General features: G+C 44.1%; 2 protein-coding genes across 5 annotated transcripts in view; one reads left to right on the top strand and one right to left on the bottom strand.

Annotated features, from left to right (window-relative positions):
- The window catches only part of LOC129157329 (zinc finger protein 235-like), a 300,301-nt gene that overhangs the window by 127,761 nt on the left and 145,913 nt on the right, over positions 1 to 26,627 (bottom strand). The window lies entirely within an intron of this gene.
- Positions 1 to 26,627, top strand: part of LOC129157298 (zinc finger protein 84-like) — a 67,765-nt gene that overhangs the window by 9,660 nt on the left and 31,478 nt on the right. The window contains exon 4 of one of the 4 annotated variants that reach the window (XM_070542956.1): positions 19,832 to 23,300. The exons of the other annotated variants lie outside the window; for them this stretch is intronic. Within the exon in view, the coding sequence (XP_070399057.1) occupies positions 19,951 to 21,555 (1,605 nt within the window). The 5' untranslated portion in view covers positions 19,832 to 19,950 and the 3' untranslated portion in view covers positions 21,556 to 23,300. Of the gene's footprint in view, positions 1 to 19,831; positions 23,301 to 26,627 lie in introns of those variants that run through there. 4 annotated transcript variants of the gene reach the window in all.

Genomic DNA, 26,627 nt, shown 5'->3' with positions numbered 1-26,627 from the left:
CAGCTGGGCGCATGGAGTTTCCGCGCCATTTGTCCCATCCTCTGGGGGAACGGCCGGAGTGCGAGGCTGACCGAGAGTGGACCAGGTCTCACACCGTGGCTGAAAGTTCAGCCGCTGAGCCCTCTAGATGACGCTCGTAAGATGGGGACCAAACAGAACGTCAGAGGTGATGTGGCCTTCCAGCATCTCTCTGTGCAGGTGTTCAGGAATGGAGGGCAGGGCCGTGAGCCACAAGGCCGCTGGATAAGGGTCTGCCAGGCAGCAATGCGAGCAGAACCGGTGTGTACAGTTTTAGTAATGATGGTTTTTGACTCGACAGGAGAGTCAAGCTCCTCCACCATTTTGGAAACGCCAAAGGCGAGAAGGCGATGGGATTTCCTGCAGCGCCGGTCTGGAAGGCGCACTGGTGTGCGCGATCGGCGAGCCGCCTTAGCAGCTGGTCATGCTTAGCGGGAACTGCTCACGGTCCAGTGAGGTGGTTCTTGACGCCACACAGCGAGGTCAAGTCCGGCTCCAGTGGAGGAACGGATGGCCAGCCCTGGTCGGAGAAGCCCTCGACCTTGGTAATGGGCGCATATGTGAAAATTGGCGCCTCGAGCCTGGCAGGCTTGGAAGCGGCGGACCTTCCAAAAGAAAACTCGTCGAACTGGAAGAAAAACCACCAGGACCAGTGGCAACCAGAAGATTTTGTGAAAAGTCTGCTTACAGCATAACCCTGTAATCCTCAACCCTGCCTGTCACTGATGGATTTCAACAGGTTTTCTGTTACACATGCTGAAGCGGAAGATGAGAAGTCACACTCTTGACAAGATGTCCTGGCACAAATGTGGATCAGTTCTTTCAATCTAGCAGAGGTTCAGCACTGGGACCCAAAACAAGCCGGTGGGGCAATCAGGAGTGATCAAGCATGATCTGTCTTCCCCCTTTGTCGATCGCCGCTGACCTCCTCTGTGTATCCCTTTTTTTTCTCCCCCCGTGTCCTGTCTGGCAGTGAAGCAAACATAATTAATGTCTGAATGCTGGTAACAAACCTTACAGATTTACTCTCAGGTGGACCATCAAAGCTTCTGCTTTTAATGTCACATCTGATACTTAAAACTTTATTGATTTTGAATGCTTTTTAATTCCGACCAGACACAGAGACAGAGGTGAAAGAGAAAGGAAGAGACAGGGGGGGGGGGGGGGCACAAAAATAAACAATGATGAACAAGAGTCTGCTTCTAGACCTGCAGAAAGAGTAAAACAATACAACAGGTGCAAGCTCACTGTGTCAACTTGATGAGGAAATATAAAATCAACATTGTTTTACTGAACAATCACGATAAATCATAGTGCATTTAGTGCCAACCACAGCCTTGAGACGTGTTGAACGTGCCCAAGTCCATACTTATGAGAGCACCATGTGAGCACCTGTGTGTGTACCCGCGCTTGTATATGTAAGGTTTCTCTATAGGAGCGTCCAATAGAGTGTGAGGGACCACAGATCTGCCCCCCAAAGATGTGTAGGAGATGGAGGGAGCTCCAAGTCCCAGAGATCTCCCTGAAGTGCAGTAACACCAGGGAGACTGCAACCAGACAAGCCCCTGCCCCCCTCGAGAGGCACAGTGGATTGCCCCGGGGGGCCATAACCAGCAGCCGGCAGAGCCCCGGGAGATACCCGCGGCAAGCCCACAGCCTTCCACCCCCTAGCCGGCAGAGCCCAGAACCCAGCGACCCGAGACCCAGGGGTGACCAGCCCCGCCGGGGACCCAGCAGAGCCCAGGGACTCAGATCCCACCAGGCAGCCACCGGGATTGATCAGGCAGACGCCAAAAATCTTAAACTCCCTGACCTGGGAGCCATGAACACTCAGGCAGACCAAGGCACCGCACTCCACACCAAGTGTGGCAGGAGGAGGGGAGATGAAGATGTATAGCATCAAAAGAAGTCCGAGGAGAGGGGTGGAGTCCAAGGCCCCACCTGACATATACAGTCATACACAGACACAGTCACACACTCCCTCCCTCATGCTCACACATGCACATACAACCCAAGGCTCTCCATACACACCCTATTCTTTCTGGTCCCGGTACTGCTGCGCATGGGGTACAACCATCACTGGTAACCAGAGTTTGACCCTTTCTGCTGGGGTACTGATGAGCAGGCTCCCCCGCCCAACGCTGAGCAAAGCAACCCACCACCCCAGACCCCAACCAGACGGCCAGATCTCCCTCCTAGCCTCCAGCGCCAGGAAGCCAAGTGACAACAGAGGTGTGCTAAGACCCCTAGTCTCCCTCCGCCTCCTCCAATATAGTGTTAGTGTGTGTTGATGAGGTGTATTCCATGGCTGTGGTGAGCGGGCATCATCTGGCCTATGCCAGCTGATGCCACCACACCACCCCACTTGCACCCACAGCCCTCTGTGTCTAAGTTCAGTTTAAAATTGGAAGTGGGCACCGGCACTCGGGATGAGGCTGAGAAATCCCCCTGCCAAATGCCGTTGAATGTGCTCACTCCCAAGGCCCTACGTGTGTGTTTGTGTGGAATGTTGTTGGTGGAAGTGTTTAAGGTGCAAATAAAATTGGGGGGCAGGTTGCCACAGGAATGCAGAAATGGGGTCCTTACCCGCACCCCTTGACTTGTCCACCCCCCAAAGTCCTATGGGCATGTTTGTGTGATGATGTGAGGGAGCAAGAGGAGAAAAATGTGTGGGGATGGGGAGGAATGGCTGGTTGGCCTAAGCCCTCCAGGGAGCCAGCTCCCCCACTGGCCCCAATAGGCACCTCTGTTGCCAAAATGCCACCCAGGAAGGAGGAAAGGAAATAATTATAAAGGTTAAAGAAGAAGAAAGAACTAAAAAGAAAAGGTGATAGGGGTGTGAGGTGGTGAAGAACAGGTGATCTTATCATCTAGAACACAGATCTAGCAGCTATTTAATCCTGACGTGCTCAAACCCAGGGAATCCTGATAAGAATATTAAATGTGTGACCTGATGTTGGGCTAATATAACCAATCTGTCACTCCTCACTCCTTGTAGAGTTTGTTGTCCACATAAAGCTTATCCACCAAGATGACAACCCTTCTACCATCCTGGATAAACTTTTTGCGCAGCAGGAAGAGGACTCGGCGCCGATCCATGTGTGGCAGTGTGAGCATCCTGTCACAGTGTCCTGATTAATCATGCACCCTGGCTACTTGGCCAAGGGGATGTCCCTTTGACTGACTGGTAAGCGTGCGTGACTCTCACCCGGGAGTCTGGGGATCGAATCCCGCCCGGGCCCGCATTTCTCCACCTTGCCGCATTTGGTGTTGTTGGCAGGATCCATGTAGTATTGTCAAGTAGGTCCATGGATGTGAAGTTTTTGGCACCCTGCGCGGGAGCACGAGGACGTGCTTGTGGAAAAAGGGGGGAAGATTTGGCGTCTGGGGATCGAATCCCGCCCAGTCCCTTGTTTCTCCACCTAGAGAATTTGTGACCTAACTTCGCTCTCCATCTTGCCATCTTGTCTCAGGAAATGGAATGATGGGTGTACAGCCGTTCTCTGACCCAAACCCAGCATTCTACCCCAAAGAGCATCACAAGCTCTTTCAGGTCCATTTCTCTGGTGGGGTTTTTCTTTCTCTCATGTGTCAGAGTGAGATGCTGCATCCCACCTGCTATGCCCAGTGCGTGCACTCAGACTCCTAAGTCTTTCGCACAGCTCAGCTGCGCACTTCGCAGCAGCTGTTTGTTCGCTACAGTGATTGTTCCATAGGGCAACCTCTGTCATCTCAGCGTCTTTCACATTGGCTGTGTGACGTCATCACAAGTGTCTATGCTTCATCTGGCTTGGACACTCCAGTCAGATTAAAAGTACATTCTAATCAGGCGGTTTCTTCCTCTGTTGCATTGTGAGCTGGAATGACTGTAGCAGACATATGCATGGCTGCTTCATGGTCTTCACCACCTGTTTTACCTCAGAGATGTGTCCACCAGCCTCCTTACCAATGTGGTGATAACACACAGTTCAGCTTAATCACAGCTGTCACTGAAAGTTCTTATCAGAAACCTTGCAGTTTCGTTATTGTCATCCTTGTGTTCTTAAACGCCCTCGTTGACTTGTCCTTACAATGTCACATTGTGTCTTCTTGATTGTGACAGCTTCTCTCCCACCGGTTGCTAGGCAACCTTGGGGTTGATTCTCATCAGCTATATGCTGATCATACGCTGTTGTCATGTCCTCCAGCTGTTCTCTCATGTTTACGCCCGCCGACAGCTGTAGAGGTTTATTAGGTGGAACCTGAGTCCGCTCAGGTTTGGTTCTGAACCAGTGTGGCGTTGACTAACTATATCTGGCTCCGCCTTTAATCCAATAGGCGATGGCTTAAAGGGCGGGGCTATATGAAATAGAACATTGGTTAAGTTTTGTAACCCCAGATTCTATGAGTTTAGCGTAGCCCTTTAAGCATCTTGGCCCAGCTGGTTCTTTGGGCTTAATAAGACTTATGGAGACAAGCTATGCTCTTTTTTAGGGGCCAGGACCCACCTAGGAGGCGGGCGTACATAAAAGCTCTTCAATGATTGGTTTAGGGGATGGAATTAATCCAATAGGTGATTGCTTAAAGGGCTATGCTATACTCATAGAATCTGGGGTTACAATACATTACAAACGTTCCGCCTTATGGGTGGCCTCTTAATCTTATTCAGAAAAATTATGCATTTTTACTATGTGAAAGCAAACCCCGTTAGGGGCAGAGACCTCTTGAAGCTCATATTAAACATTGTCTGCAGAGAAGGTAAGTTCTCAACATACTGGACAGTGTGAAGATATATGTCCACTCCAAAAGAGTCTGAATGTTGCATCGGATTAATGCTGTCCTGCAGTTCCAACATTTGATGATCTGAAAGAGGACTGTCCAGTACAGGGACATTGATCCCAGGATGAGGTTCAGTCATGTATCCATTCTCCTCCCATTCAATCTCTGGTGTCGGTATACTCTGGAAAAAGAAAGTGTGTATGAGCATTGTGCATAATGAATCTCAAGAAAACACATTTAATACAAGCCCTATCATGACCTTTTAACAATTACTTCACATCAGTGATGTCAAGTAGAACCTAGCATCTCCATTATTTCATAAATTATTTTTTTAATTAATGGGCTACTTTTATGTTAAAACAGCAGTGAGAATATCACATCTGGAAGGTCTAATGCCTTGCATTTTGAACTTGCAGATGTGTCATGACTTTGTAATGTCATGACATTATAGTTGACAGTGTCCACTTCAGTAGAGGTGCACACAAACAGAACTGTAATTTCAATAGTCATTTTGTCTTGAATCCATGAAGCATAGTGCAGAGGTAGATTATCAAAGTGTTGAACATTTGATTTTTAGTTAAGGATCAACTTGACATGTGATCAGTCATTTTAACAGAACATACATTTGCCCCTGGATCAGAAACAGGATTCAGAGCCTGGCCCAGATGCCACAGCTGATTTGGTGTCATGTTTTCCTCTGTCCTGATTGGATGGTTGTCCCACGCATCTCTAAAGACATCCAGGCTGGCCTGGATGCGAGACAAGAAAATATAGTGGCAACAAAACAGGTGAAGGATGTTACTGATGTCGAGCAAGTCTTGGTCTTCCAGAGAGTGCAGGATGTTGTAATATAAACCAGTAACACTCATGAAGACATCACGCCAGAGGCGCTCGATCCTGGATCTGGAGGGGGATTAAATAAAAGAAAATTATAATATACACACACATTTAAATGTCCATCCAGCACACACACACACACACACACACACACACACGCCTTCCGAATTAGGTTAAACTCACCGTTGATTGTGTACACTTTTTCCTGCAATGAAGCTGTTGGTGTCAGTTCCACGAACTGAGAACATTAATTCTGCAACACCTACATTCTCTCCGCCATGATCTCCTCTCACCCTGAAACAAAAAAATAAGAAACATTAGAATCTTGCTTCAAACATTTTTAATGCACATCTATAACAATCGGCATCAACTTCAGTATCACAGAAATTTCCTTATGTACCTTGCTACTAAGTGAGTAAACAATGTGGCATTATTAACCCTCTGCTGGGGAAATTTTTTTTGAAAGAGGGAAATGTTCACCCCCCCCCCCCCCCATTTATTTCACTATATGACCTCAAATGGCATGTTATCTTTGGTCAATAACACTTTAGGCAAAAGCAGATTTGAACAGGGTAACAGAGGGTAAACTTGGGAATAACATGAATACCTCAGAGGAAAGCCATGCTCATTCACAGCTTCACTGAAGAAGGCAAGGTGGGTGTCTGCCCGGTTGTTGTCAGCTACCTTCAGGTACATGATCTATGTAAGTCAAGCACAAACACTCTCATATGACACACTTTTATAGGGGCCAAAACAATCAATTACCAAATGAAAGGTACAACAGCCATACGATAACATGTTAGATAATTAAATAAGTTAAGATCTGATAAACTGTATTGTTTGTGTCAAATCTCACAGGAGTGATGGATGCAGTTTACAGAAGACCACTGCACTATACTGTTTTCATCCCTCTCCCGCCAGCTTGTTTTGATTTTCTGACCACCCGCAATGTGTGTTACTCCCACATTCTCCCGTGACACTCAGAACTATTACCCACAATATAATTAAGATGCACTGATTGTGTATTCACTCATCATGCAGGAGAAAACATGGAATGACAGACTATTATTAGAGATTCAATGGGATTGTGTTTCATATTCTTCCATTTAAAAATCAATATGGAGGAGTAAAGGCTAATGATTATTACAAGCCCTTACATTAACTGAGAGACTTTACAAATATGTTAAAAAAAATAATGTGTATTTTTGGTATTTCTGAAAATCCTTTTGGTTTTTAGCCAACTGTTCCGGCCTGCAGCAAAGTTCTAACTGTCCGCTCCTGCTGGGACCCAATCCTATGCAGCCCTCTACTTCAAAATATAAGTTGTTAAATCTATAAAACAGAAGATAGCCAGAAAACACATTTGCAGCTGTTTGGTCCTTGACAATGAAAACACCTACCTTCCTTGAATAGCCGTCTATTCCTCCAAAGATAATAAAATTGTACCTGTTAAAACACAGACAATTAAAAATGCAACTCCCAAAACAAAAAATAACATCTCCAATTACACACAGACATTACCTGATGAGCTTGTGATTGGTGTCAATGTGCATCATATACTTTGGGCAAGGAACTGTGTACGTCCTTCTCACTACACATCCCAGACGTGTCATTCGAGCAAGTACACCCGCACTGTCCACACGATGCATGGATGCATACAGTCAGTCCCACTGTACTCTATGTCCCTGGGCAAGTAGAGCACCTCGGACTACCCTGTACCCAGCATCTGGCATGTTGCTCTTAATTACTGTGCAGTGTTTCCCCTAGGAATTTTTCCAGCTGTGGTGGTGGTGGTGTTGGCGGGGGGGGGGGTTGACACGTCTCACCTTTATGTTAATATTGTTTTATTTGATGCGCTCCACTTTGAACTGCACCAATCCAGCGACTGCTGCATTGTAATAACTAGTGTTAAAGGTGAGTACACCAATATTTGCACAAGAATAATTTCTGTTTTAAACTCTCAGTGACACACTTTGCAGGGTGGATTTGGCATTTAATTTTTCTTGGCGTCTGGAAAAACATCTTCTTTTGCCCCCTTTATTTGACTTTCTGCCCCCTTTATTTTGGTCCAAGATCATTACTGGGCTGGCCCTATTAAAAACCTTCTACACCCCTGCTTAGTAGACTTAATGAAGTATTTTTAAGCCAGTATAAAAATGACTGAAACACAAATTTACATATTTGGCATTATTGACCAATATTTTTGATTTGATTTATTTGTTAAGAACATCAAGATGCATTACAGTGAACATTATAATAAGCTGGGCGGACACTGTGCGACTTTTTCACTCGTAACACAGCTTCAGCTCAAACTGTACGACTTCAGCGCAGGGTAGATCTCACGAGTCATGTGCTCACTGTACGTCTGGTAGCAACACGTCGGACCTAAAATATGCTAAAAATAGCAGTTTTTACACAACACGTCAGACTTTTTTGTCTTGTTTTGCCTGTTGTCCTTCGGGAGTGCTGCAGGAGGACACAGGGATTGATGGGGGTTGGATGAGGAAACGAAATAAAGAAAGTAAATCTGTGTTTTGTGATCAGTTTAATTTGACACGAACACGACAAACACGCTTCCTTGACAATCTTTGTGAGTAAAAAAAACGTGTAGAAATAAAAACGAACAGCGTGTGTTATTAGGGAAATAGCGGGTGAGCCGAGTTGATGCAGGATGGCGAATGCGCCGTGAGCGGTTCTGATACTTTTTGGGTCGCAGCTGCTCGCTGCGCCGCTTCAACCCTCATGAGGAATGAGATAAATATCAAACACGCCAGAAGTCCGTGCGAGCTCACGATTGCTGATCGGTAGCTGGTCACGTGGTGTTAATCGCCTCTCGTAACCCCCTGTACACTACACGACGCTCAGCGCAAAACTCGCCCCGATCTTGTGGATTCTCGCACGAGTGGAAAATCTGCTCAAAAAAGGGAAAAAGTCGCACAGTGTCCGCCCGGCTTTACTGTCTGTGTGTGTGCGTTGATGCCTGGACCGAGCTGACAGAGCTCCCGGCTGCAGTTTTGTGTGTAGGGAGGGGCGGGCGCTCTATCTGACTGGCCAATCACAGAGCTTGAAGACAGTAAGTTACCCAATGAGAATTTCATTCAGCACGATTACAGATATTTCCGAGTTTTACACTCGTTTCTTGCTCGTATTCATCAAAAATGCTTTATCCGTAAGCTCATAGCTGTAACCACCCTGCCGTGCCTCCTCCTCCTTGCTACCTGCCGGCTGTGATCACAAGCAACAACACAGTAGTTCCTGCTGCTTCTTCGGGAAACGGCGCAAAAAAAAAAAAAAAAAACATCAATAAAACTTGGGATGTTGTAGGCGTGGCGGTGGGATTTCAGCCGTGGCGACCCGCCACGGCTACGCCTATGTAAGGGAAACCCTGCTGTGATAAATGAATCTAGTTCCTCATCACTGCATTTACTGTATGTGGCAGATACAGATATAATGTTTTCAGACATCCGTCTAAATAGAGTTACTCTGGATACGCCAAGTAGTTTGGTAATGACACTTGTTGGCAGACCCATTTCCACAAGGTGTTCGAGAGCCTCTCGCGACACCACCAATCGTGGGCGGCCACGAGAACCTCTTTCAACGTGTACCGTTATTAATGTCTTTTGATTATCTCTTTCCTGCTGGATAATAGTATTCAGATTTGAAAGAGCAGAAAGTATATCCTCTCCTACATCAACAATGTCACCTAGGCGGGCCAGTTTTAATATGATATATTTGACATTTGATTTCGCGGGGCAAATAAAAATAGACCCAAGGGCTTGAGTTTGACAACCGTGGCCTAAAAAATGGTACCTAGACACGCTAACTAAACAAATGTTTGCTTGAGTTTAGCTTGATGTTAAACTAGATGAAGAATGGACCAGACTTCACTTAACGTCCGGACTGAATTTAACATAAAACATTTTACTTGACCATGAAGAACGCTTCTACTCATAATTCAATAACATTGCATCAATTACAACGAGGGAATAAGATAAAACTGTTACTCACAGATTGTGACCGATCCATCCCGCTCTGCCGTGTGAGCTGCAATGTGCATGCGCACAGCAGATCTGTTCCGTAATATAAGGAGCCATATGATTGGCTGAAAGCGAACCGCCCTGGTGGAGTCATATATTTGATTGACAGATTTATTAACCAATGGTGACGTTTGTTGGCCTGCGACGTTAGGAGAGTCTCAAAATTCAGCACACAGATTTCTCTCACGAATGCAGGAAGGTTCACAAATGAGAAGCTGTTCGTAAATGCACATTCAGCAATTCGTATGATCTGTGAGTTTATATTACAAGTGTTCTTACAAATTATATTTGTGAACCACAGAGTGTGAACTTCAGAATTAGCGTGTGCATTTGTGGAGAATGTTGCGTGACTTATTTTTTCACATTATATTTATGTGTCAAAGAGTGTGAATTTCCGAATGAGCGTGTGCGTTTGTGTTCCTCCGAATTATATTTGTGAAACACAGAGTGTGGATTTCCGAATGAACATGTGCATTTGTGGAAAAGGTTGTGTGACTTAATTCTTATTGAGACTGTTCTGGCCTCATATCTCTTGGTCAGCTTGCTTCTCACACCAAACCCTCTGTCAGGAATCTTGGCATGACCTTTGACCCAGCTGTCACCCTGGATTCTCATGCCAGTTCTCTTGTTGGCTCTTCCTTCTTCCATCTCAGGAATGTTGCTAAGCTGTGTAACGTGCTGAAGGAGCCATTTCTACCCTAACAGCTGTTTCCTTTTTGACACAGTGTCAGTGTGTCTGAAACAGCCTGAAGGTCATACAATCGTTTCTAAACTGTTTACATTCCAGCATGAAGACAGAAGAAAGAAGAATGAATTCTTTCCTTTTGATTAATCAAAGAACTCTATTTTACAACCAGTTTTGTTCTCTGTTACACTACAAATCTTGAATCCAATCTGTGTTGCTATCATGCAGGTGGTTATATTCTCATTAAAATCTTCTTTGGGCCATAACCGCTTAATTTTGGATACATTCCAATTCCCTACTAATTGTTGCGGTCCTCCGTGAGTTATGTTATATGTCACCGAGGACACATGATACGTTCGGAGATATACATGTACCCCATATGCAATCGCTATACTTAATCCTATGAGGCTAAATTCGAAAAGGATAAAAAAGGCCCATTTAATCCATTTTATTATCCAATTCTTTCCTTTCGGAATATTTACATTTTTCTTTTTAACTTTGGGGTCAACTCCAGCCGGAGTTGCATACCTGACCACTTTTCGTTTTCTTCTGCTTTCCCTCTTATGCTTCTGAGGAGAGAACATCTGCAAAAACAGAAGCATAAAAATCAGCAGGAAATGAAAGCGCCCTGCTCTAGTTAGTTAGAGTCAGATTGGAGACCAGCCTTCTACGAGACATTCTAGTGTGAGCAGTCCCATAAATCTTAGGCCAATATGCCTCTCCTCTCCGGGTGGTCACTATGTTAACAGCCGAGCTGCAAATGCGACCCGACAGGTCTATTACCTCTATCAAAGTTAACTGATAAGGCATGAACTTAAGCTCTGCCCCTGGTCCAAGACTCTTCAGCTCAACCAGGCATGATGTAACACGCTTACGCATCCGCATCCCTGGAGGCTCTTGAACAGACAATCCTGTATGCCAGTCCAGAGTCCCTGACAGATAAGTTCCCCATCTGTCATCTTTATACTCTTGAGTTACCCCAATCTGTGTACCTGTTTCCCATGAATCAGCCAGCGTACCAAATTGCTGTCCTAATATCAAGCTCTTAATAGACTCAAATCTGGATCGAGCTTGAAGCTCCTCTAGTCCTTTTTCTCTGGTCTTGAGCTTGACCACAAATGGATAAGCTTCCACCCATAAATCTCTCACTGGCTTCACCAGGCTAGGATTTCTAAGCAGCTCTCCTACGAAAAACATACTGGGCTGGCTTGTCGGCAAGCAGGTAGTCAAAACACCATTCTTCATGAAACAGCACCCATCTTTGATTTCACCTCTGTGGGTGCATTCACAGACCTGCCAGGAGATGATGCCTGGATTATTCCTCAAGCAGGTTCCGCAAAAACATATTTTAAGGGGAGCAGACAGCTCCACTGCACCTGTATGCAAGTCCGTTCCTCTCTCCAGGTGAGTGGGCTTTTGCTCCCGGAGCCCCGACCATTTAATTAGGGTGCACAGAGATCCACATGCCACGCATGTTCCCGGCTTCCAGCCTCTCCATTGCGCGTAATGATACACATTTGCAGATTCTATGAAGCCTGGAAACATAGCCACTTTACAATCTTTAATAAAACCCCCCCGTGTCACCAAAATTAGGCCCGGATCACCTAGGATCTTACAAGTCATTTCTTCGCTAGATTTTGGCCCAGCCATGACGTTTAATCAGGTAATTTCTTCAGAGAAGTTATTTTAGAACTTGATGAGGGTGAACGCGCAAACCAGTCTCAGTTAAAATCACGTTCCCAATTACGTCCTTTATTATGAAGGGACCACTTACGTTATGTTTAATGCAATCTCCTTTCCGAACTGGTCCTCTTTTGACCCAAATTCTTTCACCTTTCTGTAACACAGAGACGTGTTCCGGGTTAGTTTTCCTCTCAGTTCTTTTCAGCTTCGTCCTATTAAGGATCACATTTAGTTCTGAAACTCCCTCCGGTGTATCCCATCGGGAGCTCAGGTTAGTTAGGATGTGATTTTTTTATCGTCCTAACTGCTCTCTCTGCTATTCCGTTAGTGTGGGACTCGTATGGGATAGAAAAAAATGTGTCTTATCCCCCTTGATTCAAGCAGACAAGAAACTTTGTCATTCTTAAATTCAGGTCCTCCATCTGAACGGAGTGACTCACACGTGAGGGGCAGATGCAGAGACAAGGCCATGCTGACCGTATTTCCTGTGACACGTTTCAGCGGTATTATCTTGCTCTGATCACCTGGTCCATTATCTTTGATTACCAAAAAGAACTTATGTCCGTTCACTCCTCTAGAGGCACATTCACCAACATCTGTGCTAAAATGCACTCCTGGCACATCACACATAATGGGCAAATGGTCATAAATCACGGGTGGAGCTCCTCCTTTTTCTTTACACGGCTCACATGTCTCTTTTACTCGGGCTGTTATCTCTTTCAGTCTTGGAACAGAAATATGTTCCTTTTTGAAAATCTCACTCAAACGTTGCGCTCCTACGTGTCCGTAATCTTTATGCGCAAATGTTACCAGCTCTTCATCAGCCGCAGCACTCCTGTTCTGTAAAAACGCTGTGGGTAGAAACAAAGCTCGAGCTTGTACTAATTCATCCACTTCTGCGTTTCCGATCTCATCCTCACTTTTACCTTTAGTATGGCTATTTACATGTGTTACCTGAATCTGTAATTTTTTCTTATAACACGATACTAAAGTCTACAAGTCAGCGTGTTCCAATCTTTCTCCATCAGTTTTCTGAAAATCTTTAGCTTCCCAGAATGGCAGATGGTCATCTAGTCCGTCTTTAACATATTTAGAGTCTGTGACCAATCTTACTGATCTGAGCTTCAGCTTACACGCGTCAGCTAGCGCCATGACAACGGCCGTCAATTCTGCAGTTTGAGCGGATCCGACAGTCTGTCCAGTTTGTTGGTATTTCCTGTCCTTAAGCTGTCTCACAAACCCCCACTTGCAAAAGTCTGCATCTGCTGTTTTCTTAGATCCATCAGTGTAGTAAACTGCCTCTGGTTTTATGGGTTTAACAACTTCTTTCCTGTCAGGCTTAAGTTTTGTTTCTCCTTCCACGTGGATCTGCGGGTTTGCCAATAATATCTCCCACTTTGCCCATCTGGGTAAAACGGCCCTCGCCTGTGGGAGGAGATCTTTCCGAAGTTCTTTAATCATATAATCAGTAGATTGAATTATGATTTTTTGCGATCCGGCCAGAGCGAACATCATATCTTTATGTTTCATCAGGGTGGTCAGCACCTTTTCGCTGGGCGTGTAACGGCTCTCTGTTGGTGCGAGTTTATAACCTTTACATGTTATCAGACTCTTGCTGTCGTAGTTCTGAAATAAACACTCTGTGAAATCCTGTCCTACAATCACTCTTACAGCTAACGGTTCATGATGCTCTCTATTTGAAAGATTCACTAGATTAGCACCTATTTTAACCATCACTGCTTGATAAGTCCCAAGCTCCTGTGAGCTCAGTTTGCGGTTGTGCGTCACCAGTTTCTGACCCACTTTGGTTCTGAGACCTTTTTTAAGTGACATTATGGGATCAATGATGCTTTGAAAATCACGGACGTTGCTGGAAATGTACTGGAGCTGTCCGATAACACCTTCTAGTAAGTCATGCGGGGGTGTTATGTTCTGCAAATAGGTGGAAGGTACCGACACTGAATCTGACACTTCAAAACCTAGGAACGTAACTTTTGTGCGTCCTAGCTGACTTTTCTTCAAGTTGAGTTTGAATCCTGCACATGTCAGTCTGGTCACCACCTCATCCAAAGTTTTCAGGTGTTCGCTTTCACAATCATGCGTGAAAAATATGTCATCGATATATTGAACGACAGGTAAACCTTCCAGATATGACTGTACGACTCCTTGAAATTTATTTGGCGCATTTACATATCCCTGAGGCAAAACGCACCATTGATAATGCTTTCCTTCAAACGTAAATCCAGTTTTAGCTCGACTTTCTTGCGCTAAAGGGACAGACCAAAAACCGTTAGCCAAATCAATGCATGTTTTATATTTTTTAATAGGCATGGTTCGGAGCTGCATGTACGGGTCAAAAGTTTTACGCACGTCATGCGGAGTCACCTTCAAATTGTGTACCAGTCTGTAGGTGCCATCAGGTTTAGGAACAGCTTGAATGGGAAGACAGGTGGATAATGTATCTTTCTCTTCGATTATCCCTTTTTCTTTAAGCTCAGCGAGAGTACACCTGATCTCATCTCTTCCGTCTCTGATTGGATACTGCTTCTCCCTGGCAGGCATCGCTCCTTTAATAATGCATTGTTCTTTTACTCTGCCACAATCATTTTTGTGTGTAGCCCAATTACCTTTTTGGATTATTTCTGAGTTTGTGTGGGTCCAGACTAGTTTTCTCCAGTTGCTCTTTAATGAGACTGTCCACATTTAATTCACCTAAAAAACTCACATGCAATGCTGGGACTTTTGTTATCGTGACTAAATCCTTTAAACTAATTAAGTTTTCTGCACCTTTTATGTAAAGAATGCCCTGTCCATCTTTATGAACTGCCATGTTACGTACAGAGCCATCTGCGAGTATCACATTTTTGTATCCTATTTGTTCCATCGGATTATTTTCACGCTTTACTGATATTAATGCCTCGGTATCTAAAATGTATTTTGTATTTTCGTATTTTACTTTAAGCCACTCTCCATCCCAATGCGTATGAGATGAGAGCGCCTCAATTATTTCTACTTTTGTTGTGGTGGAGGTCGGCTTCTCTGATTGTTGTATTTCGCGTCCCAATCTTTGATTGATTGGATCAACTTCTCTCTCTGTTCTTTGGTCATCCGGGCCCATTCCTCCGGGTTCGCTCTCCTGGGTCGAGCCACAGGGCAGCCGGGGGGTCCCATGAAAAACGGCCTTGCATTCGGGTCCAATTGGCCCCGAGATCTCTGGTTCTGATTCGGTTCTGTCCTGGGTCAGAGTTGCCTTGGTTGAGAGCTCACTGATTGGCTCCCTTGCTGTGGGTGTGGAGGGGGCAGAGGGGATGGTATCTGACCTTTCAGTCTGTTTCCGGCCTGCCGCCCTAATTCGTTTTTTGACTGCTTAAATTCCCTTGTGCGGTCCCACGCCTGCGCTTGTCGAATTTTTTCTGCAGGAGAGAGATTAGGCCACATCGCAGCCATCATTAACCCCCCTGGAGAGTCAGCTAAAAGCTTTTCCTGCTGAACCTGAGAAAGTTCTGCGATTGTTCCCAAGCACCCAGCTAATGTAATTTTTCCTGTACTGATTTCAGCACTTAAAGCTTTCCTCCGTCGTTCACCAGAATCCTCACCAATCCCTCTGGGAGAACTCTCCGCCAAGGACATCAGCGAGGCTCCTGGGGTTAAACGCAGATCGTTCTTTAATGCTATGACCTGAGAAATCTCTGGACTTGAAAGTTGTTCAATCGTCATACCTCGATCCTGAAGCCGCTGCACATAACCAGTGTCTGTCTCACCCGGTGCTCTCTGTGGCAGGATGGTATGATCAAAATGTCCTAAGCTTACCTTTGACTGTTCCTGAGCGGTTTGCCAATATGGAGAGCATTCCTGTTCTAGGACTCTCTCCTTAGGCATTGAATTAAATTGTCCTCCCTGCGGAGTGCTTCGGTTTGCATCCAAAGGTTGGGAGGGGCTGCACGGCGAGTAGCAGTGAGTTTTCACTGCCGAATCTGTAGCCATACATCCACCTCGATAAAAATCATATCCTTGGCCCAAAAAGGCATGTTTAAAGGGCTGCCCCCATCCTGATTGCAACATGACTTCTTCCCTACTTTTTGCTTTTTGGATCACCGCAGCCGTGAGGCCATCCACAGGGTACCAGTCTGGAAAAGGATTTTCTGCTTCTTCTCCTGCATAATTCTGGTCTCCCTCTGTATTAATTGCAAACTGGCCTCGTCCTGGTTCTGGAACTGGTCTCACTGGGCCTACGTTAGGAGGTGCCTGAGGGTCATAATATTTCATCTGTACTGGACGGCTATTTTTATTTGGTCCTCTAATGCCATAAACTATAGGATTTGTCTCATCTCCTTTTTCTGCTCTCTGGGGTTGCTGTTCTACATTTTCTCTGTTCTCACCGGGCTCATGGGCTGTAACTGGGGATAACCAACTCACTTTTTCAGGTGTTTTGCCTCCAGGGATCCGAGTGCTGCATTTTTGTTGGGATCCGCATTCTGACCTGAGCGTCCCTTTGGGTGTGCCACTCACCACCAGTTGGGAACCCCGTTCGTCCTCCGATTCAACCTCACTCTCGCTGCTCCTATCTCTGGCCTCAAACCAATATTTGACTTTCTTCTCTACTTGCGGCAAGGCTGATTTATCCACTAGAATTACGACCGGAATGTCTCCGAGCCTGCTGGAGGCTTCGGAATAAACCACCAAACCTGCACCATGTGCTTCAGTTATCCGACACACCTGGGGTTTGTTATTAAGCTTAAACACTAGCCGTCGCGCTCCTAAATCCAAGGCTTCTGACACCACCCGCTCCCAAGCTTGGTGAAAAGAGATGTCGGGATTATGAGGGTCTACGTTAATTATGGAAATAGCGCTGACACGACCTTCCAGATTCCCTAATTGCTTGTCTAAGAGAGTAGTAATTTCCCCTGCTTCGTAATTACGATCTACCAGCGGGATCATGGAGCTTCTGCTTTCCGCCCCTAAGAGTCTCCTCAGAGAACTTAAAGAGGACGTGGTACTGGCAGAACTTTGTGGATCTTTCAGAAAGATCAACACATCTTCCTCTCGGATCTCCGCATCTATTTTCTCGCCTGACAGAATTATCACCGGCTCTTGACCTATCATAACATGATTCGGAGGAGCCGCAGGACTATGCGGTTCTAACGGGGGAAAAGGAATTGGGTTTGGAGTCCTTTCAGCCCCTGACCGTCTCTGGGTCTCGTCTTTCTCCCACGCAGCAACATGCTGTTCAGTGGGCGATCTCCCCGCTCCTCTCACGGGCACCTGAGAAGGGGTTTGTACATGTAGAAACGGGTTCCACTGCGCCGGCCAAACCGCGTCAGGCGGGTTCGGTGGGGGTGCAGGAAATCCGCTCTCGGAACCGGGGCTCACAGGGAATTCCCCGCGGAGCGCTGGATACAAAGGGGGCACGGTCGGTATCGGTGGGTCCTCATCCCATGCGGATGAGATTTCAACCGCAGCTCTCCTTCGGTACATTTCCGCCTGGAGCTCCGTGACTCCTAATCGGTTACATAACACCTGTCTCATTTGAATTGCCTCATTTTTGCTTCTGGATAAGAAGTATATTGTTCTACCACTAGCCTGTTGAACCAAGAACTCTGCCATAGCAGAGTACATCGCTCCTGGATCACATCGGTACTGCCCGACTCCAAATGGAGTGAGAACTAAAGGTTCTGGTCCAGTTGGAATTTGCTCCAGCAATCCCAGAAGGATCTCATATTGCTCGCCCGTGGGGAGTTTCGCTGGATTCTCCCAACAACACCACGCTATCTGATTAAAAACAGGATCATTTTGTTGTTCTGCTAGAATCACTAAATCACCCACTAACGGAAATACATGATTATTCTTTACTTGAGTTTCAGCATTTGGACAGCGCTCCGCTGCGGCTTGAGCTGTGCCGGCCTCGTTCTGAAAGCTTCGGTTACAGGATATTGCTAAAACGCTTTGTGGTTCACCTTGAAATGTCGCTATTTCTCCGGTGACAAATCTCACATTAAGGAGAATATTTTCCGGTTTTACCGTTAAAGATCTATCTGCCATGGCTGGTTGAAAGTTTCTCTTTTTTTTTATTTATTTTATTTTTATTCGTTTTCACGTCTTATTCTTTACTCTTACTCTTTATTCCTTTTTATTTTTAGCCTAGCTTTTATCCTTGGCTTTTCTTACGTCGGAAAGCCGTGATTTCTTTATACCTCTTTGAGCTAATCGTCCGTTCTCCCAAATTTCTTTCCTTTTCGAGAAATTGGTGCGGTTTTCACTCCAAGGTTATAAGCGTATCCGGTCCATGGTGCGTAAGCATTTATTAGCCTAAAAGACAGTTCTACGTCAGATAGTCCGGTATCTAATATTTGAACCTTCGCTCAGCAGCCCCACGTTGGGCGCCATGTCGCGTGCACGTCCCATTTGCCGGTTCCGTTAGAACTTATGAGACAGTGCATCTATCAGGGTTCTGTGGGGGTGTCGGCGAGTTTTATTGTACTAGACCCTGGTTATAGACTTCCTAATTAGAATCGTATCTTTTATTTTAAAGGTGAAATGACTTGCACGAATAGTATCCCCAGAGTAGTCCACTTCTTTTAAACTCGTTATCTTTTGGTTAAGATACTAGAGTGAAGTCTGTAGGAAGGCCAATCCTCTCAGCAATTGTTTGGATTATCTGGATTAATTGCGCCCCTATCAGCTTTGTGGGAGGTTGGTAACTATAAAATGATTTTTGTTAGTTGATCAGGCTAACATAAATTTATCAATTTATTTAATTAATCCAACCTTCCAGCGCTGATGGTGACTTTTTCAACCTGCAATCAGAGCCAAAAATAACCTCTAATATTTTGGTTTTATCGCCCTTAAGACAACTCGTTACTCGCAGGTGGGGGAGGAGTCAAACTCCTCTTATCTTAAGGTTTCTTTATATTAATTTATTATAAACTGTAAAGTAAGTCCTGATAATTCAGAGACCTATAATCGACATGCTTACCTCCTGTGCAACAATGGTCAGGGCTCCAAACGTGAAGCTTTAGGGAAAGCCTGAAATAATCAGGATTATGTTTCTTTTCCAAAAAAGTTTATTACAAAATCAAAAATACAAAAATGGGTAAATATAAAAAACAACCGCTATCCCCCAAGGAGGGATTAGTTCAAAATGATTAAATAAGAGAGTTAGTTTACACCAGCTCCTGTCTTCTGAGAATCTCCCCAAACTACTCCCCAGCTTCGATCTGGGCTGCTGTTTTTATATCATTCCTGAGACTGCTCTAAACAATGTAAGAGTCACAAGTCATTCTCTCCTGACAGTTTAGGTCAAGAGGTCATTTACCAAACACACTTTTTTAGCTCTACACAAAACATTTTGGTGTCATTATCACTTCATGCAGCATTCACATGAGGGCACAAAAGTTACATGTTGCACTCCTTATGGGAGCACAGGTCATAAATCTTCATGTTGGTAGCAAATTGTAGGTCTTCCTTCAGCATTCCTGAGGACTTCTGGATCCAAATGGACTGTCTTTTACTCTTCTCCATTCCTTATTTTCCCGCCAGAGGTGGATCCAGGGGTGGGGCCATGGGTGAAGCCAGAGAAGCCAGCCTGCCTTTTGACCTTTTGCCTAGTTCTGTCCCCGACAGCAAGTCCTGAACTCTTGTCCTCTTGACCCTTCTGTGACCCCTGTTTCTGACCACTGTTTCTAAGTCTTGACCGGCTGGGACTTGCAACAACATTTCATTCTACTGTCAGTTTAAAGAAATCATACAACTGTTATATGTGTGAAAACAGTTACAGCTGTCTGTAATTCACATAATATGTTTCTGTTTCCTACAGATTTTCAACAGGTGGATCTGGTTAAATAAGAAGCTTCAGAAGAACAGAGTGCTCGTGTCAACCACCAGCACCTAGATTTTCTCCACAAAAAGGAGGAATGGGAGAGACTCTGGTCTAGTATGGAGGGAGAGCATCTCCATTTGAATAAGGAGACTGATGCTGCCAGGTTTCAATTCTTTAGCCAAAAAACACATTTAAACAAACACACGAGAGTCCAGACAAAGCAGAAACATTTTGCCTGTGAGCACTGTGGACAAAGGTTTCACCAAAAGACTAATTTAACCACACACATGAGCGTCCACACAGGAGAGAAGCCTTTTGCTTGTGAGCTCTGTGGAACGAGATTTAGCCGAAAGACAACTTTAAACAGTCACATGAGAGTCCACACAGGACAGAAGCCCTTTCCTTGTGAGCTCTGTGGAACGAGATTTAGCTTAAAGTCAACTTTAAACACACACATGAGAGTCCACACAAGACAGAAGCCCTTTCCTTGTGATCTCTGTGGAACGAGATTTAGCCAAAAGACACATTTAAACACACACATGAGAGTCCACACAGGACAGAAGCCCTTTCCTTGTGAGCTCTGTGGAACGAGATTTAGCCGAAAGACAACTTTAAACAGACACATGAGCGTCCACACAGGACAGAAGCCCTTTCCTTGTGATCTCTGTGGAACAAGATTTAGCCAAAAGACACATTTAAACACACACATGAGAGTCCACACAAGACAGAAGCCCTTTCCTTGTGATCTCTGTGGAACGAGATTTAGCCAAAAGACACATTTAAACAGTCACATGAAAGTCCACACTGGAGAGAAACCTTTTGCTTGTGAGCTCTGTGGTAATAGATTTAGTGAAAAGAGAAGTTTAAACACACACATGAAAGTCCACACTGGAGAGAAGCCTTTCGCCTGTGAGCTCTGTGGTAATAGATTTAGTGAAAAGGGAAGTTTAAACAAACACATGAGCGTCCACACTGGACAGAAGCCCTTTCCTTGTGAGCTCTGTGGAAAGAAATTTAGCTTAAAGTCAACTTTAAACAGTCACATGAAAGTCCACACTGGAGAGAAGCCTTTTGCCTGTGAGCTCTGTGGTAATAGATTTAGTGAACAGGGAAGTTTAAACATACACATGAGAGTCCACACTGGAGAGAAGCCTTTCGCCTGTGAGCTCTGTGGTAATAGATTTAGTGAAAAGGGAAGTTTAAATACACACATGAGAGTCCACACTGGAGAGAAGCCCTTTCCTTGTGAGCTCTGTGTAAAAAGATTTAGCAAAAAGACAAATTTAAACAGTCACATGAGAGTCCACACTGGAGAGAAGCCTTTCGCTTGTGAGGTCTGTGGTAATAGATTTAGTGAAAAGGGAAATTTAAACAAACACATGAGAGTCCACACTGGAGAGAAGCCCTTTCCTTGTGAGCTCTGTGTAAAAAGATTTAGCAAAAACACAAATTTAAACAGTCACATGAGAGTCCACACTGGAGAGAAGCCTTTCGCTTGTGAGGTCTGTGGTAATAGATTTAGTGAAAAGGGAAGTTTAAACAAACACATGAGAGTCCACACTGGAGAAAAGCCTTTCGCCTGTGAGCTCTGTGTAAAAAGATTTAGCAAAAAGACACATTTAAACGTTCACATGAGAGTCCACACTGGCTTTTCGCCTGTGAGTTCGGTGGAAAAGATTTACCCAAAAGATCAGTTTAAACGGTCACAAAAGAGTCCATAAAGGACAGAAGCCTTTTGCTTTTGAGCTCTGTGGACGAAGATTTAGCTGAAAGAAAACTTTAAACAATCATCTAAGCATCCACTAGGACTGAACCATCTATTGAAGGGGTCACCAACCTTTTTTGGCCCGTGAGCTACTTTTAACTATTTAACTATGTGAAGCATATTGGGCTATTGTTTTGTGTATGAAATGGGCTATATAATAAACTTAGAGAGAGAGGGAGATGATCCAGTCTTGGGGAGGGGGCTGGGTCAATGACGGCGGCTGCAGCGTAATCATCTGTCTTTTATTTAGGGACACGGAGAAATTAAAAGGAGAGAGAAATAGAATATAGAAGTTCTTGTTCCACTTTATTCTTTAGTTCCATGATGATAAACTGATGTTAAATTCAGCGGAATACGGAACTTAAAGGAAGCTTTGGTTCATTTTAAGTTACAGGAGATCTTGTTTCCTATCTGCTCCTCCAGAGACAGCATGGACATGAGGGTTACATGGTGAGGGTCACACAGGTCAGGTTAGTGGAAAGGTTTGTAGTTAGCTGGTTAGTGAAGGAGATCCATCAGCTGGGTAATTTAATCCTAATCCAGCCCACAGCCTTCTGCTGGTGTTACTATCAGAAAGAATAAAACACACATCTTAAATTTTACTGGAAGTGTAGAATTTGTTTTATGTTTTATTATTTTCTGCATCAAACAGAACTTGATTCATTCTCCAACATTTCAGAAACGAACCACTGGGTTCAAATGAAATTAAGTCAAACATTTCATTTGGTGTTATTTCTGACACCCTTCAACTGTGGCATAAACATCTGACTCTAGAGCTGCTCAGAGACATGAAACACTCATATATGAACCCATTATGTATTCTATTATTACATTGTGTCCTTTAGGTTTTCAGTACTTTTTTAGATTTTGTGAGTAGCAAAGCGTGTTTTTCTCAGCCTGAGGTGTGGTGCTGAACGAGGAAACAGATGTTTTACTTTGTTAAATCTTCTTAAATGTTTAAATGTTTTGTCCTAACCTGTTGTGAATGGAGAGCTTTTGAGGGATGGCAGGTTGTGTCACTTACGTTTTTGATAAAAAAAATAAAAAGCAATTATCTGACATCTTCTGTTTATCAATGAAAACAAATCAATATGAAATAATCGTGATGCATCGGGGTATCGAATCGAATTGAATCGTTGACCCAATAATCGTAATTGAATCGAATCGGGAGACAAGTGAAGATTCACACCTCTAGTTCACAATCATGTTTTGTTACTAAATGAGACACTCAGCTGAAACTGGGGGAAATATATGATGAATCTAAATCACAGGAGATGTCCAGAGTTTTTAAAGCTCGTGTTCATCATGTTGTGGGGGACCACAATGAGGCTACACTCACACCCAGTTCTTGGTACCACAGACGTGTATATTGACTTGGGACTTTTTGTATGTAAATATTGTTGACTGCTTGGCCGCTTGATCAGAACCAGAAACGTATGTGTAACAGACCATCTGGGTGTTCAAGGGGCCGTATGTGGAGGGCCACACAGAGGCTACGCTCACACCAGAACACATCTGTTTTTAATAGCTTTTATGTCAGTTTGATATGTTTGTTTTATCATGTTTTTACCTTGTGATGAACTTTTTATCTTGTTTTTAGAATTTTTAGGGAACTTCTGTTCGTTTTGTCTTGTTAAGCACTTTGGTCAGCTTTTTTGCTGTTATAAAGTGCTATATGAATAAAGTTGACTTGACCCAGTTCTTTGGACTGTTTGTATGTAGATGTAGCAGGACTGGTTGGCGTCTCAACCAGTTGATCAGCCAGCCTATCACACATATTAATCAAACCAGCCCACCATTAAAACATATTACAGATGATAACAACTCTACTGCTTGTACTATAAGATTAATGCACACAATTTAATTTAAGACTTTTAACTGCATGTGTGCGCGTGTGTGTTTGCACTGAATGTGTTTGTGCACATGGTTCACACGTGTGTAGGGTTAATCTACATACTAGAACTAACGCTGTTGCTATCAGCTTTGTTAGATTCTGAGAAAGACAAACAAGTTAACATATGAAGCTTCTATCATATATAAACATCTAGGATATTAATATAATCGATAGAAGTTCATACACCAACGAGCTTGGTTTATATTTAATCTATGGATTAATATTTAATTTAAGATGTTTAAATTAATAGCAAAAGTTTATTTATTAAACAGAAGACTTAAGGTTCTTTGCCGATTCAATAACTGAAAATGCACACCATTCTGTGTTTCATTCAAAGAAGAGTCAGGTTTAAAAATTTAAGAATTTATTACTAACAATTTCAAATCTGACAACTTAAAATAGACAATTTATGAATAACAATTTATAAATGACAAATTTGAACAACAATTTTGATATTAAAACTTGTTATTAAAGCAACCCCTGTGTCTGGATGGAAAACTAAGTGGAATGATGAGGTTTGGATGCATGAATGAAATCTCAGAAGCTTTCTTTCAGAGGGAGAACGCGTTCTGGGTGAAACGTTGGTTTTGCAGCTAACTGATGGTTTCTTAGAGAGAACAAAATCGGACACAATCTGTGTTCTACCTCACTCTCGTTGCCACGAAGAAGTATCAGCTTGGTTCAAGAACTGAACTTAAGCTGTGGAGCTTTGGGTTTAACAAAACCTGAGAACACGCCCTCTCAGAGACAGGAAGCATGACTATGGAAGCATGACTATGGAAGACATGTGAGGCAGTTACCTTGAAGTGAGTCCTGCATGAGGTGTAAACACGTGCAAAAGACCTTCTGGTTACTGAACACACATTACTGATTATCATAAATAATAATTATTATTAACCAAAGAATAATCAGTCATTTCATTAGTTAAAAATACATTTATAATGAACCATGATGATCATTTATGATGATTATAGTAAACCTTATAATAAAAGAGTTTATTAAATTATTTGATTAGAGTTGAAGGTCCTTCATCTCGTGATGGAACAGCAAACAGATAAACAGTCAGATTGAAGACGGTGTTATTGTAGACTATTCGGCTCCTGGTGGTTTAATCTGTGGATGGAAGTTACAGCTCGACCCAGCTGTGACCCAGCTGGAAAGAGTGAACTTTGCCCCACAAAATGAGGCCATTCATGATGCTACACGTGCGACCATCAAGAACAAAGTAGAAATTCAGCGAAAGAAAGCAAATTGGCTACATATTAATTTGGTACAAGTGTGAACCTAGAGCCCCACGACTGTTATTATTTTAGGTACGGAGAGTGATCACGCTAGATCAAACAATGGGCTGAGACAATGTCTTCCTCCAAACTTGAGTTTATTTACACACAATGCATAAAACAAGTTCTTCTGTTACAACCTCAACCAGGTCTGGGATCCTGGGAGGGCTAACACAGGTACGTGAGTGCAAAAAAAAAAAAAAATAGGGAGCAGTACACCAAATCACATTTGACAAAACAAACATTTTATCAACAAAAAGCTTCCCTCGTCGTCTTCCTCAGCTTATCCGGGTCTGGGTCGCAGGGGCAGCATCCCAACTAGGGAGCTCCAGACCGTCCTCTCCCCCGCCACCTCCACCAGCTCCTCCGACAGGACCCCAAGGTGTTCCCGGACCAGATTGGAGATGTAAACTCTCCAACGTGTCTTGGGTCGACCCGGGGGCCTCCTGCCGGCAGGACATGCCCGAAACACCTCCCCAGGAGGCATCCTGACCAGATGCCCAAACCACCTCAACTGACATCTTTCGAGCCGGAGGAGCAGCGGTTCTACTCCGAGTCCCTCCTGAATGTCCGAGCTCCTCACCCTATCTCTAAGGCTGAGCCCGGCCACCCTACGGAGGAAACTCATTTCGGCCGCTTGCATCCGCGATCTTGTTCTTTCGGTCATTACCCAAAGCTCATGACCATAGGTGAGGATTGGGATGTAGATCGACCGGTAAATCGAGAGCCTGGCTTTCTGGCTCAGCTCCCTCTTCACCACGACAGATCGGCTCAGCGTCCGCATCACTGCAGATGCTGAACCAATCCGCCTGTCGATCTCCCGATCCCTCCTACCCTCACTCGTGAACAAGACCCTAAGATACTTAAACTCCTCCACTTGAGGTTAGACCTCTCTCCCGACCCGGAGTTGGCAAGCCACTCATTTCCGGTCGAGAACCAAAAAGCGTCCCTACGGGAGATAAACGACAACACAAAATGGAAGAAGACTTTTTAACCCCAGAGACCCACGGTTGTAATATTACAACATCAGATTTAAGTCTACAAAAATAAACCTTCCACATTTATTTTTCTTTTTAAAACCACATTTACATTGCTAATAGGTCCTATTGTTCAGTTCTGCAACACTGTTGGCTGTTAAAATGTGTAAATAGGCCCGTTTATCTGGCCTCCTAGAACAACATGTGAAAGGTTAAAAAAAGATTTTGCAGTTGTTTTCTAAATTTGGGTTTCTGGGGGTTAAGACAAAAAAGATATTCCAGAAATGTTCAGAGTAATATGGCCCTTTAACACTCGGCCTTAACATGAACTTATCTGTGCGAATACTGGGGATTCACCCAGAGAATCCAAATATGAGGCCTTACCAGAAACAAAGGGGGAGCAGACTCAACCAAACAGTAACCACCCTCAACAACATAACGACAAGCGGAAGTAAGGGAAGCCGGCCCCAAAAGAACATAACGCTTTCCCTAAGGTTACGTCCAAACCGTCTGGATAATACCATAGCTTTAAGAACTCCCCCGAGCCTCCAGAGTTCCAAGAGAAAAAAGAACATTGCTGGTGGGCCAGTTCTGGCTGACAGATGGGATTTGGGTGTTGGTTGTCTTATTTGTTGGGATGCACATTTTGTATCTGTGTTCTGTTTATGTGGCTTTACCTCAAAAGAACTTTGAAATCTCATCTCTACACAAATCTTATTTCACAAACCAGGAAAAAAAATCTATCTATCTATCTATCTATCTATCTATCTATCTATCTATCTATCTATCTATCTATCTATCTATCTATCTATCTATCTATTTGTTGAGAACCTCATTAGCTCACACCATAGTGTGGAGCTATTCTTCCTGAGGTCTC

Source organism: Nothobranchius furzeri, chromosome 12 (genome assembly GCF_043380555.1).
Source record: "Nothobranchius furzeri strain GRZ-AD chromosome 12, NfurGRZ-RIMD1, whole genome shotgun sequence".
Taxonomy (NCBI): Eukaryota; Metazoa; Chordata; class Actinopteri; order Cyprinodontiformes; family Nothobranchiidae; genus Nothobranchius; species Nothobranchius furzeri.
This window is presented reverse-complemented; position numbering and strand designations above follow the sequence as displayed.